The following is a 15,851-nucleotide window of genomic DNA, read 5'->3' on the forward strand; positions in this document are numbered from 1 at the left end:
TCTCACTCCTTGCATGTTTCAACAATGTCTTCCATCACTCACCCTCTTAACACCCCCCTTCAGGTGTGCTTTCCCTTGGAGCCCCTACACAGAAACCCTGCGGTGACTGGCTGGTTTCGCCTCCTGCCTTTTGGAAACACGGAGGAGGAGAATGGGTAGAATGATGCTTGTTGTGTGACGTCATAATGTGATAATGCTCTAAAAAATAAACAAGTGGGACGGCTCCTTAAAGCGTCTTTGCCACTATGATATAAAGTTATTGTTCAGTCCTCAAGTCTTTATTGATATAGTAGAAAGTGACAGGATAATTGGCCTCTGCTCTCCACTGAGATGATGCCGCAATAGAGCCCTATACATATGTTGTCCATGCCATCCGATTGACCAGTTGAAGCTATCATAAGGGCTCGTGCAAAAGACTCTAAAATTTGATGGACAGCACTCGACCCCATGTTATTCTTTGGGGCTGTATCTGATTTTTTCTTCGGACCAAATCAGTCTGATGAAAAAAATTTGCAGCACTCAAGAGTTGCATCCAATTATCGGATTGCACTCAGCCATTCATGCCTATAGATCTGTGGAGAAATCGGACTGCACTCAGATGACATCAAAATGCGCAAAAATATAAAATATAATTAAATTAAAAACATAGGAACTGGTTTTCAGGAGTTGAAATTCATGGTGACGGAAACACTTTAATCATTTTAATATACACATTTTTATTTGCGAAAATTCTGATTAGACAAAACAGGTTTCTGCTGGAAACAAAAACTAAAATATTCAGGAAGCTCCATATTTTACCATTATTCATTGAAATGTAAGGTACATGTATAATATAAAATATATACCTGGAAAAGACCATTTATCAACCAAATAATACCCACAACTTGCTGTAAACTGTCATGAATACCCTGCTCCGCCTGGATAGGAGCCCCACTCTCCCCCACTGAGTAATAAGTTATTAATATTACTATCACCCACTTCCATCACTCAGGGCAAAGGTCCCACAACCCTGCTGCTACTGTACATAATGTTATAAAATAAGACATTCAATTATTTATCCAAAATAACATACGGTAGTTTTGTATAGTATATACTGAATACATATAACACTGCTTTTTGTGTAATTGTGAGCAGCATGGCTTTGTGTAAATGCTGTGTGCAGCAAATGTGCATATACAGTATGTCTCTGCTCGTTGACTTTAGGCTGCAATCACATCATTTTCTGCCTTTCAGAGGTAAGCTTGGGTCCCTACGTGTCAAAATTAACCTGTCTGAGGAGCGAATATTACCCTCTGTCTATTATCAGAACCTCATCCAGCTCCTTGTGGAGTCCGCACAATCCCCTGAGCAGGTGGGATGCTTATAGCTCTTTAAAAATTTATGGAGGACTGGTATCTTCGGTGGGTTCACAGAGGACGAGTGAATGATTTTTTCTGTGCTTTAACATAGGGAGACTCTAGTGTTCTGGATCTTCTGGAGGAGATGTGCTCAGCTGAGAGCCGGCAAGAAGTGGCTGTGAAGCTGGTGAAAATTTTCCTAGGCCAAGGACTGGCAGTCACCTTTCTTGACCAACTGAATATGCGAGAAGTGAATCGAACTGGTGAGGTCACCTTTGTCAGATCAACCCCGTACATTATCATGCTCTCAAGTCATCCAAATATCACTTTATTTCTTACTTCAATACAAAGAGAATAGGTTCCCCTATCGGACAACTTTTTTCCTGGTGGCTTTAAGCGGGATATTGGTAGCTTAAGCTTGTACCACTGCATAATTCTTGTCTTCTTGCATGTTTTTAAGTCTGTTGTTGAAGTTTTTAAAATATATTTGGTAAATTTTTATTGGTGTTAGGTCAGGCCTCATTCAGACCTCTGTTTTTACTTTAATACAAGAAAAAAAAAAACTTAAAATTTATTTACCGGTACAATAAGTTTTAGTTTTCTGTAGTCCATAGACAGCATATAAAGGGTTAACTTGTTAGCTCCCTACTCCGAAACAGAACACATGTTACACATCAATTAATAAATAAAATATGCAAATTAGCTTAATGAACCGAGGTGCCCTGCGCACACCATAAAAGTAGATAAACAACCACAGAACACCGTTTATGTATGCAGCAAAGAAAAGAATATTAGATGGAGGGAAGTCTGTGCTGCCTACGGACTCCAGGAAATGAAAATTTCTGTCCTGTTACATAAATAAGGCTTTTTAAATGAAAGTCCCTGGAGTTCCCTTATTCAGTTGGCTGACGTAATGGCTACTAAATACACAGTTTTGTATGAGAGATGTTTAACAGAAGCTAGGTCTGCTAGCTCAAAGGGAGAACTGGTGAGCAATTCAGCACCAGGGATAAATCCCAAGGGGGAGTTGGCAGGCGGAATGAAAGTATGAGATTCTTAACTGCCTGAAAAAAAAATTCTGATTAAAGTATTACCAGAAAATGAGCCATTTAGATGAGAATTTATGGCTGAAAACTGGGTTTTTATAGTGTTCAGTTTCAGGCATTTATAAAAACCTTCCTGAAGAAATTGAAGGATATATGGTAATGAGGAAGCTGGGAGTTCTCGGGAAGCCTTCCATGAATTAAAAATTATCCAGATCCTGGAATAGCTCTTGACCATATTTGACCTTCTAGAGCAGACTTGGGCAAGATGCGGCCCGCGGGCCGCATCCGGCCCGCCTGATGATTTTAAGCGGCCCACCAGCTAGCTGTCACTTCTGACAGCCGCCCCCGGCACCGCTCGGCCAGCCGCCAGCCGCTTCTGAGGAGGACCGCTGGTGGCTGGAGTGAAAGCCAGGTTGATTACCTGTTTATCGGTGGTGGCGGCCATCTTCCCGAGGCCGCGCATGTGCAGATGGAGTGCTCTGCTTCACGGAGCTTCAGGAAAATAGCTGTGGGAGGCCGCATGTGCGCAGATGGAGATCGCAGCGGCCATTTTCCTGAAGCCGAGTCTGCAGATTTAGATCTCGGCTTCAGGAAAATGGCCGCCGCAATCTCCATCTGCGCACGCGCGGCCTCCCGCGGCCATTTTCCTGAAGCCCTGTGAAGCAGAGCACTCCATCTGCGCACGCGCAGCCTCGGGAAGATGGCCGCCGCCACCGATATTCAACCCGGCTCTGCTGCTTACATTGCATTCCTGCGCACGCCATACCGCACCTCTGCCACTGCACCACCACTGCTGCAACCCCCCATGGACACCAGGCCGTGGCGTCACAGCTCAGGTGCACGCCACACCGCATCACCCCACCTCTGCCGACACGATGCCTCCTGTGACCCTGCTCTGCCACCACCAGCCCTCAGGTAAGAATCCTACCATAAGATACTGTAAATTTGGACAATAAGACGGACCCCCATATCATAAAAAATCTTTTTTTCTGCAATTTTCACCACAAATTTGGGGTGCACCTTATGGTCCGGTGCGTCTTATAGTCCGAAAAATACGGTAATTATATTAGTTCGGCCCTGTAAAACCATCCCACTTTCTCATGCGGCCCCATGGCAAAATTAATTGCCCACCCCTGTTCTAGAGGGTAGCAGAGTATAGATTTCAGCTTCCGAAAGACCTTCATTGTTTAAATCTTGCCACTCAGTCTCCTGGCAGTAAGATGGAGCTTGTGGAGATCTGGATGAAGAAAGTCCCCCTGAGACAGCAGGTTGGGAAGAGCAGGTAGCTTCCAATATCTGCTCTTGGATAGGGTTAGGACATGTCAAAACCAAGCCCTGCGCAGGCCAAAGTGGAATTATTACTATGGCTTCTGCCTGATCTTCCCTAATCTTTCCTTTCTTCATCTTCATGATCAATGGAAGATGAGGAAAAACATAGAGTAATATCTTTCTCCAGGATCTTGAGGCCATCTATTGCCCAAGGACAATCCAGAGAGCAGAATTTCTGAACCTTGGCATTCTGCCTGATGTCTATCATATTGATCTCTGACATGGTAAAAAATTTCTTGTCAGGGGCTCCATTCTCCTGGATAAATTTGATTTCTGCTCAACCAATCGGCTATCTTGTTGCGAGACCCGAAATATGAATGTGAGAGATTTATGAGGACTAGTTCGGCCCAGGCAAAGAGTAGACAACATTTTTAGGCCAGAGACGGACTCCCTGCCTCACCTTGTTTATTGAGATAGAATACTGTCGCTAGGTAGTCTGATTAGATTAAGATATCCTTAAGAAACAGCTGCCTTGGAAGTGAGACAAGGCAAATATGACAGCTCTCATCTATCTTAGATTGGAAGGAAGAGATTTCTCCAGGGAACAACACTTGCCCTGGACCTATGATTTTTGTAAATAAGCACCCCATCCAGAACTTGATGCATCTGTCATTATAGTCATCAGTGGTCTTGACAGCAGAGACTTGCATTTCTGAAGGTGCCTCAGAGACATCCACTACTTCAAAAGTTGTTTGGTAATGTGTGGAATGGAAAATGTCCCGTTGAGAGAATGACAGTTTTTATTCCAGGCTGACAGTATGCTGTATTGAAGAGATCTGAAGTGGGCTTTGGCCCACGGTACTACTTCAAATAGGAAGTCAGAGAGCCTAGCACTGTCATGGCTGTCGTGACAGAGATGTGTTTGTTGGAAATCAGACATTTGACACTCAATTTGCAGACACTTTTTCGGGGTACTGCCCCTCATCAGTGCACTGTCTGCAAATTGAGATTCTGGTTTGGCTATTATCCTAAGTCATGTGACAAGGCTCATTAAAGGGTCAACATTGACTTGTAGGATTGCTACCTTCCAGTAGGTGGCACTAGAGTTCTAGTTCTCTTCTTCTCTGAAGAGACAATTTGTATAATTAGCATATTTCCAAGAGGAGCATTGCGGCTTTAAGTCTCCTCATCTCGGCATGCTTCGCATGTCAATCTCCGCAAGGAGAAAACGATACTTCTTGGATATCAGTCGGACGTCTCTCACACAGCCAAACCAGATGTCCACTTTGCACTGATGAGGGCCAGTACCCCAAAACACAGTGTCTGCAAATTGATATTCTGGTTTGGCTATTATTCTAAGTCATATGACAAGGCTCGTTAAAGGGTCAACATTGACTTGTAGGATTGCTACCTTCCAATAGGTGGCACTAGAGTTCTAGTTCTCTTCCTTACTGAAGAGACAATTTGCATAATTAGCATATTTCCCAGAGGAGCATTGCGGCTTTAAGTCTCCTCATCTCGGCATGCTTAGCATGTCAATCTCCGCAAGGAGAAACGATACTTCTTAAACCTCTAAGACTGCCGTAACACTAGCAGTATTTAGTCAGTATTTTACCTCAGTATTTGTAAGCCAAAACCAGGAGTGGAACAATCAGAGAAAAAGTATAATAGAAACATATGCACCACTTCTGCATTTATCACCCACTCCTGGTTTTGGCTTACAAATACTGATGTAAAATACTGACCAAATACTGCTAGTGTGACGACAGCCTAAAGCCGGTTTCACACGTCAGTGGCTCCGGTACGTGAGGTGACAGTTTCCTCACGTACCGGAAACACTGACTCACGTAGATACATTGAAATCAATGTGTATCTGCACATGTCAGCATGTTTTCACGGACCGTGTGTCCATGTGCAAAACACGGAGACATGTCAGTGTTCGTGGGAGCGCACAGATTACACAGACCCATTAAAGTCAATGGGTCCGTGTAAAACACGTACCGCACACGGACGCTGCCGTGTGCAGTCCGTGTGCCGTGCAGGAGACAGCGCTACTGTAAGCGCTGTTCCCCCCACGTGGTGCTGAAGCCGCCATGCATATCTTCTTTCCAGCAGCGTACGCTGGAGGCCGCCGATTACAGTCATGAATATGCGGCTCCACCTCCCATAGGGGTGGAGCCACATATTCATTACTGTAATAAGCGGCCCTACGTGACCGCTCATACAGGAGAAGGTGCGGCGAGGACGGGACGCTGCGAGGGAGCCGGGTGAGTATTTTATCAACAGCGGGGGGGGCCACAGGGGGTGGGAGGGGGGTGGTGACAGGGATCTTTATTTTAAACAAGGAAAAAAAAAAGGGGTTTTCATATCTTCTCTCCAGCGAACGCTGCTGGAAAGAAGATATGCATGGCGGCTTCAGCACCAGATGCAGGGGACAGCGCTTACTTGTAGCGCTATGTCCTGCACGGTCCGTGTGGTACCCAGTTGGCACACGGGTGGCACACGGCTGCCGCACGTGTGCCACACTGATGTTCACGGTAAGCACACGGACACGGATAATTCCGGTACCGATTTTTCCGGTACCCGAATTATCTGGACGTGTGAGACTGGCCTAAAGGTGAGTTACACAAAAAAATCAGCTGCTGATTTAAGAAGGAGCAGATTTTCAAGTAATTCTTCCCTGGACACTCCCTCCTGAATATCTGAAGATACAGCTCTGGCAAAAATTAACTGCAAAATGTTCAGTTTGATTTTTCTCTTTATAGGTATATTTTTGAGTAAAATGTAAGTTGTTATTTTAGTCTATAACTTCTGAAAACATGCCTCCGAATTTCCAAGCCATAAATTTTGTACTTTTTTTCTGACAACGAAAAATGGTCAAAATAAAAAAAAACAAACAGTGCTTTCAGACCTCAAATAATACAAAGAAAACAAGTTCATAGTCATTTAGAAACAACAATACTAATGTTTTAACTCAGGAAGAGTTCAGAAATCAATATTTTGTGGAATAACCATGATTTTTAATCACAGCTTTAATGCTTCTTGGCATGCTTTCCACCAGTCTTTCATACAGCTTCACGCGCAAAAATGTAAACAGTTCTTTGTTTGATGGCTTGTGACTATCCATCATCCTCTTGATTACATTTAAGAGGTTTTCAATGGCGTTCAGGTCTGGAGATTGGGCTGCCCACGATAGGGTTTTGATGTGGCGGTCTCTTAATTTTTGCCAGAGCTGTAGTTGACTCTAGCCATGGGAACTGTTGATAGAGCGATCTTGTAAATGAAGGCAGCCGCAGAATAGTATCTTTTCAGAAAATAATCTGTCTTAGGCCGGTTTCACACGTCGGTGGCTCCGGTACGTGAGGTGACAGTTTCCTCACGTACCGGAGCCACTGATACACGTAGACGCATTAAAGTCAATGCATCTGTGCAGATGTCATTGATTTTTTGCGGACCGTGTCTCCGTGTGCCAAACACGGAGACATGTCAGTGTTCGTGGGAGCGCACGTATTACACGGACCCATTAAAGTCAATGGGTCCGTGTAAAACACGTACCGCACACAGACGTTGTCCGTGTGGAGTCCGTGTGCCGTGCAGGAGACAGCGCTCCAGTAAGCGCTGTCCCCCCCACATGGTGCTGTAGCCGCGATTCATATCTTCTGTGCAGCAGCGTTTGCTGTAAAGAAGATATGAATAATCCATTTTTTTTTGTGGTTTTTCGTGTATAAAATAAAGGTCCATGTCCCCACCCCCTGTGCGCCCCCCCGCTGTTCTGAAAATACTCACCCAGCTCCCTCGTTGGCTGTCGCTGCTTCCTCTCCTCCATAGGGGTGGAGCCGCATATTCATTACTGTAAATGAGCGGCCCCACGTGACCGCATACAGTAGAAGGTGCGGCCAGGAGAGGAAGCAGCGACAGCCAACGAGGGAGCTGGGTGAGTATTTTCAGAACAGCCGGGGGGCGCACAGGGGGTGGGGACATGGACCTTTATTTTATACACGAAAAACCACAAAAAAAATGGATTATTCATATCTTCCTTACAGCAAACGCTGCTGCACAGAAGATATGAATCACGGTTTCAGCACGATGCAGGGGACAGCGCTAAACTTTAGTGCTGTCTCCTGCACGCTCCGTGTGGTACCCAGTGAGCACACAGGCAGCACACGTGTGTCGCACGTGTGCCACACTGATGTGCGACATAAACGCAGGGGCACACGGACATGGATAATTCCGGTACCGATTTTTTTCCGGTACCGGAATTATCTGGACGTGTGGGACTGCCCTTACTAACCACAGAATTTTTCAACAAAGATACTTCATCTGATGATGATAATCTTTATTTTTTATATAGCGCTAGCATATTCCGCAGCGCATTACAGACATCATTATCATGGAAGGTTTCTCGGATAAATGTGCTACAGCAAGGTCAATTTAGTGTCTAGTTTGTAGAGTGCTTTAAACTTGGCACCTTGGTTAATCCGCCTTATCAGGCTTAGGCCACGTTCAGGCATTCAGTATTTGGTCAATATTTTACATCACTATTTGTAAGCCAAAACCAGGAGTGAGTGAGAGATTCAGAAGTGGTGACGTGTTTCTATTAAACTTTTCCACTGATTGTTCCATTCCTGATTTTGACTTAGGCTGGGATAACACATGCGAGAAATACGTCCGAGTCTCACATGGTAATACCCGGCCCTGCCGCCTGCCGCATAGCAATACATGGAGCCGCACGCTCCGCTCCTGAGTGTCGGGTGCAGGGCCGGGGAATATCATGCGAGACTCGGACGTATTTCTCGCATGTGTGATCATGGCCTTACAATTACTGATGTAAAATACTGACTAAATACTGAACATGTGAACGTGGCCTTCGGCCAATCTTTATGCAGGCATTCATTCGGAACTGAACTGGGTGACCAGAACAGACTTTTTTCCTGTTTTAAGTGAACTAAAAGAGCTGTTGCTTCTTTGGCTTATTTTCAGTGGGTTTTTTTGCTGATTCAGCTGAATATTTATATTTAACTTCTTTTAAGAAATGTGCTGCTGTATCACTATTGAAGAGATACAGGTCATCTGTCATAGTATCTGAACTGGATGAAGATTTACCTTCAGAAGAAATATCATAGGTAGTCTTTGTCTGAATATGCCTATGAGACCTTAAATTCTTGGAAGGTCTCTGAGAGTTGCTCTTTAAACCACTGTAGAAAAACTGCTTTTTTTACTAAAGCATTTGTGGCAAATCTGAGGCAAGGCAATTGGCACATACAGTATATCCTGTGCATGATCTTCAGGTAATGGCTGCTGCACAAGATGAACAAAATCTACGGTATATCTGGATTTTCTTGTTCTTTTTCTAGAATTGGAATCTGAAAATCAAAGAGAAGTATAAGTAATAAGTCCCTCTTAATGAGGGGATCTCCAGGACATAAAAACTACCTTAAGTCAGGGAAGGATCTGCTGAGAAGACAAAGGGACACTGAGACCACACATCTGAGTTGTACTTCTGGGATTCGCAAAGACATCACTGTACACAGTGCTCCTGCACGAGCCAGGAAACAATAGAGGCCGGGTGCGCACAATACGGAGGGAACCACACCACACATGCATTCCCCATGCATCGGGACGGAATACTGTGAACATAGAACGATGCAGAGACCACGTATCTAAGTTGCACTTCTTGGATTCGCAAAGACATCACTGTACACATTGCGCCTACATGCACCAGGAAACACTAAAGGCCACGGTGCATACAATACAAGAAGGAGGACACCGTGCATGTGCTTTCCATGCCCCAGGATGGTAATAATAATACTGTGAACAGAAATTACCTTACCTGATGAATAAAGGTACCTTCACACTGAGCAACTTTCCAACGAGAACGACAGCGATCCGTGACGTTGCAGCGTCCTGGATAGCGATATCGTTGTGTTTGACACGCAGCAGCGATCAGGATCCTGCTGTGACATCGCTGGTCGGAGCTAGAAGTCCGGAACTTTATTTGGTTGTCAGGTCGGCGTGATTCGTCATGTTTGACAGCAAAAGCAACGATGCCTGCAATGGTTTTTCATGGAGCGAACAACCAGCGAGAACGATAAGTACGTCACTGGATCGCTCCTGCATCGTTCAGCTGTTGCCGGTGTTTGACGTCTCCTAGCGACCTAAACAGCGACGCTGCAGCGATCGGCTCGTTGTCTATATCGCTGCAGCATCGCTAAACGTGACGGTACCTTAAGGAGAAACCGGTCCTAGATATTTGACACTTTATTTGTTCAGGAAAGCAGGACCGAGGGACATGAGAACACCTCATATATGCAGGCAGGCAGACAAGCCTGAGGGACATAAGAGCTCCTCGTGTACAGGCAGGCTGACAAAGACAGGTCTAACCAACATGTTGGGTTTCTATGAGGAGATAAGTGCAAATCTGGATGTTTGTAATGCATTTGATGTAATTAATCTGGACTCTGCAAATGCATTTGATACTGTTCCATATAACAGCCTTATACTGAACCTACAGAAGCAAGGACTGGGGGAAACTATATGCCGATGGGTGCGGAATTGGCTAAATGACAGGAAACAAAGAGTCGTGATAAATGGTGCATCAGCAGTGAGGTACTGCAGGGATCTGTGCTTGGACCGATTCTTTTTAAGCTCTTTATTAATAACTTAGTGAATGGGATTGAGAATAAGGTTTAATTCTTTACTGACCACAACAAACTAAGTAGGATATTAAAATCTGACTTTGACATTACGTTATTGCAAAACGATCTGGATAGGATAACTGAATGGGCAAACACTTGGCAAAAGTTTCTTAGTGTAGATAAATATAGAATAATGCAACTAGGACGGAGTAATCCTGTTGCTGCATATACATTAAATGGGAGTGTACTCACGACTACAGAACAGGAGAAGGACTTGGGTAGTCTGGTTAGAAGTAAGCTGAGCAGCAGTACTCAATGTCAAGCAGCAGTCGCAAAAGCAAACAAGATTGTTACCACTTATAAATCATTGGTGAGGCCACATCTAGAATATGGGATCCAGTTTTGGGCTCCACATTTTAACCCCTTTCTGACATCTGATGTAATAATCTGTCCATGTTCCCTGGACCTATTTGACCAAGGACGGATTATTAAGTCATCGCGATCGCCCGTGCACACGGACTGTGCGCGGGCGATCGCCACCGGGTGTCAGCTGATTCTGACAGCTGACACCCGGCACTAAGTGCTAGGAGTGGTCCCGCTGTGCTCCAGGCATTTTAACCCCTGAAATACTGCAATCGAACGTGATTTCAGCATTGCCTTTTGATCGGAGACGCCGCGGCTGCATTCCCATGCCGTACAAGCGATCACCCTGCAAAAAATGATAGTCCCATAGTGGGACAAAGTAAAAAAGTAAAAAAAAATGTTAATTTTTTAATTAAATAATTGTAAAAATATTTAAAAAGCAAACAAAAATAATACAAAAATTTAAGATATTGTATCTATAAATAAATATTTGTATGAAAAAAATATAAACAATAAAAGTACATATATTTGGTATCACCGCATCCACAGTGACCCGACCTATAAAACTGTCCCACTAGTTAACCCCTTTAGTGAACACCATAAAAAAATGCAAAAAACAATGCTTTATCACCATACCGCCGAACAAAAAGTGGAATAAAACACGATAAAAAAGGATCTAGGTAAACATAGTACCACTGAAAACGTCATCTTGTCCTACAAAAAGCAAGCAACTCCATCAGCAGAAAAATAAAAGTTATAGCTCTGAGAATAAAGCGATGCAAAAATAATTATTTTTTCTATAAAATAGTTTTTGTGTAAAAGCGCCACAACATAAAAAAAAATATAAATAAGGTATCGCTGTAATCGTACTGACCCGAAGAATAAAACTGCCTTATCAGTTTTACCACATGCGGAATAGCATAACCTCTACCCCCCTTACCCAGAAATAATCCTGAACTGCTGTTTTTTGTTAATTCTGCCTCACAAAAATTGGATTAGAAAGCGATCAAAAAATCTTCCCGCAAAAAACAAGCCCTGACATGACTCTGTGGGACAATATATTGAAAAATTATAGCTCTCAAGAGATGGTGATTGTTATGATCTGGTGGCCTAGGAAGCAGCATGAGACGGACTCTGGAGAAGGTGGTCCCTGTACTGACCGCAAACCCTGAACCTAGCAGCGCAACTAGAAGTAGCCGTGGGATGTACTTAACACTCCCTAGACCCCTCGGCACAGCCTAAGATCTAACTTCCCCTAAAGACAGAAACATGAAACCTATCTTGCCTCAGAGAAAATCCCCAAAGGATAGATAGCCCCCCACAAATATTGACTTTGAGTGGAGAGGGAAATAACATACGCAGATATGAAATCAGATTTTAGCATAGGAGGCCATACTAGCTAAAAAGAAAGAATAGAACAGAGTACTATGCGGTCAGTATAAAAAACACAAGAAAATATCCACCACAGAAAATACGAATCACCACATCTGACTAAAGACATGGGGGTATATCTGCATCTCCAGAGACACCGCTTGGCTGCAAAAAATCCTTCACAGACAAAGCTGGACAAGACAAAAACATGAATATAAGGTCCACAGCAGGTGGACAGCAAAAACAAAGCCAGGACTTATCTTTGAAGAAAAGCACAGCGAACAGGAGAGACCAGTAGGGATGTGAATCCTCCATAAACAATGGACAACTGGCAGGGACTAAAGAGTCCTGCAAGGCTATATACCCCAGTCAGTTTTGCAATTAGTAGATACACCTGTCCAATCCTGCAGTCCAGGCACAACTGCATTACCCTCTACAACCATCGGAGGGAGCCCAAAAGCTGAATTCACAACAGGTGATGCAAAAACTATTTTTTGTAATAAAAAGCGTCTGTTAGTGTGTGACAGCAGCTAAACATGAAAACATGATATACTGTAAATCTGGTATCGCTGTAATCGCACCAACCAAAAGAATAAAGTCGCCTAATCACTTATACCGCATGAGGAATGGCGTAAAAAATATATAAAACCAATTCTTCACCTGCTGAAGATCACAGTAAGGCTCGGCGCACATTTATCCTGCACTCTGCGTTGAGCGCTTGCACCGGGGTTTCTGTGTAAATCTCTGAAATACGTGATTCAGATGGATCCTCTGGCAGAAGATTCCCGATAATGAGGCAGATGGAGGCACTGTAGACACCATAGGACTTGTCATCCGGCAGTGTCTTTTTAGGATTGCGTAAAAGTGCCGTTGGCCACAGTTTTGTGCACTTCTAAAAAGGACACCACTGAACAGAGGCCAGAAGGAATCCAGAGTAACTCTGCTGCCTCCTTTTAGTGAATGAATCCCTTGGGGGTTTCATCTGGATCACGTCACTCGGAGATTTAGATGGAAACCCCAAAGTGAGTCCTCAGTGTAGAGTGCCAGATAAATGTGATCCCAAACGTTATATAAAATGTTCCCAATAAAAGCTTCAACTCAATCTACAAAAAAAACAAGCCTCACTCAGGTCTATGATCTGTTAACGGAAATATAGGGGGCTTCCACTTTACTGGTAGTGAAAATGCTCTGAAAAAGCGAAATGGCTCCTCACCTGCCAAATGAAATTCAGCAAATGCTCCGCTCCCAAATCTAAATGCCCCTCCCTTCTGAAGCGATGAGAGCCCGCCTAACTTACAGGTGCATGTCTCCAGAAGCACGGGCAGTTCATAACATACTGGTGACTACAGCGTACTGGTCATTACAACGGCAGTTTGTAATTTTCACTCGGCAACATTCATTGCTGCTTGTTTCTGGAAAGTACCCATGGAGTCAGTCGGCACTACACCTGTAGATAAATTCCCAAAGGGGTATAATTTCCAAAATGGGGTCATTTGAGGGGGGATTCTGCTCTTCTACGAGGGGGCTTTATATATGGAGTCCGCAAACTGTTCTGGTAAAATCTGCATTCCAGGAGGCAAATAGCACCCCGTTCCTCCTGAGTTTCTCCGTATGGCTAAGTATTGCTGTACTGCCATATATGAGGTATTTCTACAGTACAGATCAAAAGTTTGGACACACCTTCTCATTTAAAGATTTTTCTGTATTTTCATAACTATGAAATTTGTACATTCACACTGAAGGCATCAAAACTATGAATTAACACATGTGGAATTATATAAGCGGTTACGCACCCTATACACAGAGTGGTGACTGAACCTGCACAGGCCCACCCCTATGACTACAAGCTAGAGGCCACCAAGGGGGAATAAAGATAATTTGCTCCTGGCAGCGGGACTCTCAGTGTCGGTGCTGCATGGTATCAGAATGAGATGAACCTGCAGAATAACCCCATATCTGCAGGCTAATAGCGTTATTTTACATCACAGGTTCACTTTAAGGTATAAAATTGAATGTTCTTTTCAGTGTAGACATGTTGTTTTAGTGAATATTAAACATGTGAAAACGGAATCTGGTTAAATTCTGGGTTTTCATGTTTTTAAGCTAACAATAGAGAACAATATACAGTACAGACCTAAAGTTTGGACACACCTTCTCATTTAAAGATTTTTCAGTATTTTCATGACTATGAAAATTGTACATTCACACTGAAGGCATCAAAACTATGAATTAAAAAAAATTCCCATTAGCCCTTAGAAAAATTAAAAACTTGGGGCTAAAATAACATTTTTGTGAGGCAAATGTGATTTTATTATTTTCACGGCTCAACATTATAAACTTCTGTGATGCACCTGGTTGTTCAAGGTGCTCACCACACATCTAATTACATTCCTTGAGAGGTCTAGTGTTATGATCCAGTGACCTTGGAGCCGCATGAAACTTTCTCTGGAGTAGGTGGAAACTATACTGACCGCAAATCCTAAACTAACACCGCAACTAGAAGTAGCCGTGGGGTGTGCCTAACAAATCCTAGACACCTCGACACAGCCGGAGGACTAAATACCCCTATAGATGGAAATAGGAATTCTACCTTGCCTCAGAGCAGAACCCCAAAGGATAGGCAGCCCCCCACGAATATTGACTGTGAGTAGTAGAGGAAAGACACACGCAGGCAGAAAACAGGATTTAGCAAAAGAGGCCACTCTAGCTAAATAGGAAAGGATAGGACAGAATACTAAGCGGTCAGTATTAAAACCCTTCCAAAAATATCCACAGCAGATGATACAAAAATTTCCACAATCTAACTAAAGATGTGGAACGTATATCTGCAACTCCTGAGAATCAAACAAGACAGAGAAAATACAGACACAATCTAAGCTGGACAAGAAAAAACAAATGAATAGCACAGAATTATAAAGCACACAGCATGTGTGCCCAAGAAACAAAAACCAGCCACTTATCTTTAGCTGATTTAGCAGCAAGGCAGGAGGAACAAGACAGATCCAAATCCTCCCAAAACCATGGACAACTGGCAAGGACTAATGAATACTGCACATCTAAATACCCCAGTCAGAACTGCAATCAGTAGATACACCTGACCAGGACTGCAACCCAGGGACAACTGCATTACCACCTACAACCACCGGAGGGAACCCACAAGCAGAATTCACAACAGTCTAGTTTCCAAAATGGGGTCACTTGGGGGGGTTTCTACTGTTTAGGCACATGAGGGGCTCTCAAATGGGACATGATGTCTGCTAATGATTCCAGGAAATTTTACCTTCAAAAAGTCAAATGATTCTCCTTTCCTTCTGAGCCTTGCCGTGCACCCAAACAGTGGTTTTCTCCCTCATATGGTGTATTGGCTTACTAAGGAGAAATTGCACTACAAATTTTATGGTGCAATTTCTCCTGTTACCCTTATGAAAATGCAATATTTTGAGTTAAAAACATACATATGTGTGGGGAAAAATTTTTATTTTTACGACTCAACGTTTTAAACTTCTGTGAAGCACCTGACCATTCACTGTGCTCACCACACATCTAGATAAATTACCTGAGGAGTCTAGTTTACAAAACAGTGTCACTTTTGTTTTGTTTTTTCTATCTTTAGGCACATCAGAGGCTCTCCAAATGCAACAAGGCGTATGCCAATTGTTCCAGCAAAATTTGGATTCAAATAATCAAATGGCACTCCTTCCAGTGGTTTTCTTCCTCATATGGGGTATCGACATGCTCAGGATAAATTACACAACAAATTTTGGAGTCCAATTTTTTCTGTTATCATTGTCAAAATAAAAAAGTTGGGATCTGAAGTACATTTTTTGTGA

At 43.4% G+C, this 15,851-nt stretch overlaps 1 protein-coding gene across 4 annotated transcripts in view; it reads left to right on the forward strand.

The window, feature by feature from the left end:
- RASAL1 (RAS protein activator like 1) overlaps positions 1 to 15,851 on the forward strand; it is a 210,858-nt gene that overhangs the window by 162,552 nt on the left and 32,455 nt on the right. For 2 of the 4 annotated variants that reach the window (XM_069759894.1, XM_069759900.1), the window contains exons 8-11: positions 64 to 155; positions 1,234 to 1,351; positions 1,450 to 1,600; positions 15,635 to 15,745. In XM_069759894.1, the coding sequence (XP_069615995.1) occupies positions 64 to 155; positions 1,234 to 1,351; positions 1,450 to 1,600; positions 15,635 to 15,745 (472 nt within the window). The remainder of the gene's footprint in view (positions 1 to 63; positions 156 to 1,233; positions 1,352 to 1,449; positions 1,601 to 15,634; positions 15,746 to 15,851) is intronic. The other 2 variants (XM_069759909.1, XM_069759906.1) reach the window with 1 other exon arrangement.

Source organism: Ranitomeya imitator, chromosome 1, assembly GCF_032444005.1.
Source record: "Ranitomeya imitator isolate aRanImi1 chromosome 1, aRanImi1.pri, whole genome shotgun sequence".
Lineage (NCBI taxonomy): Eukaryota > Metazoa > Chordata > Amphibia > Anura > Dendrobatidae > Ranitomeya > Ranitomeya imitator.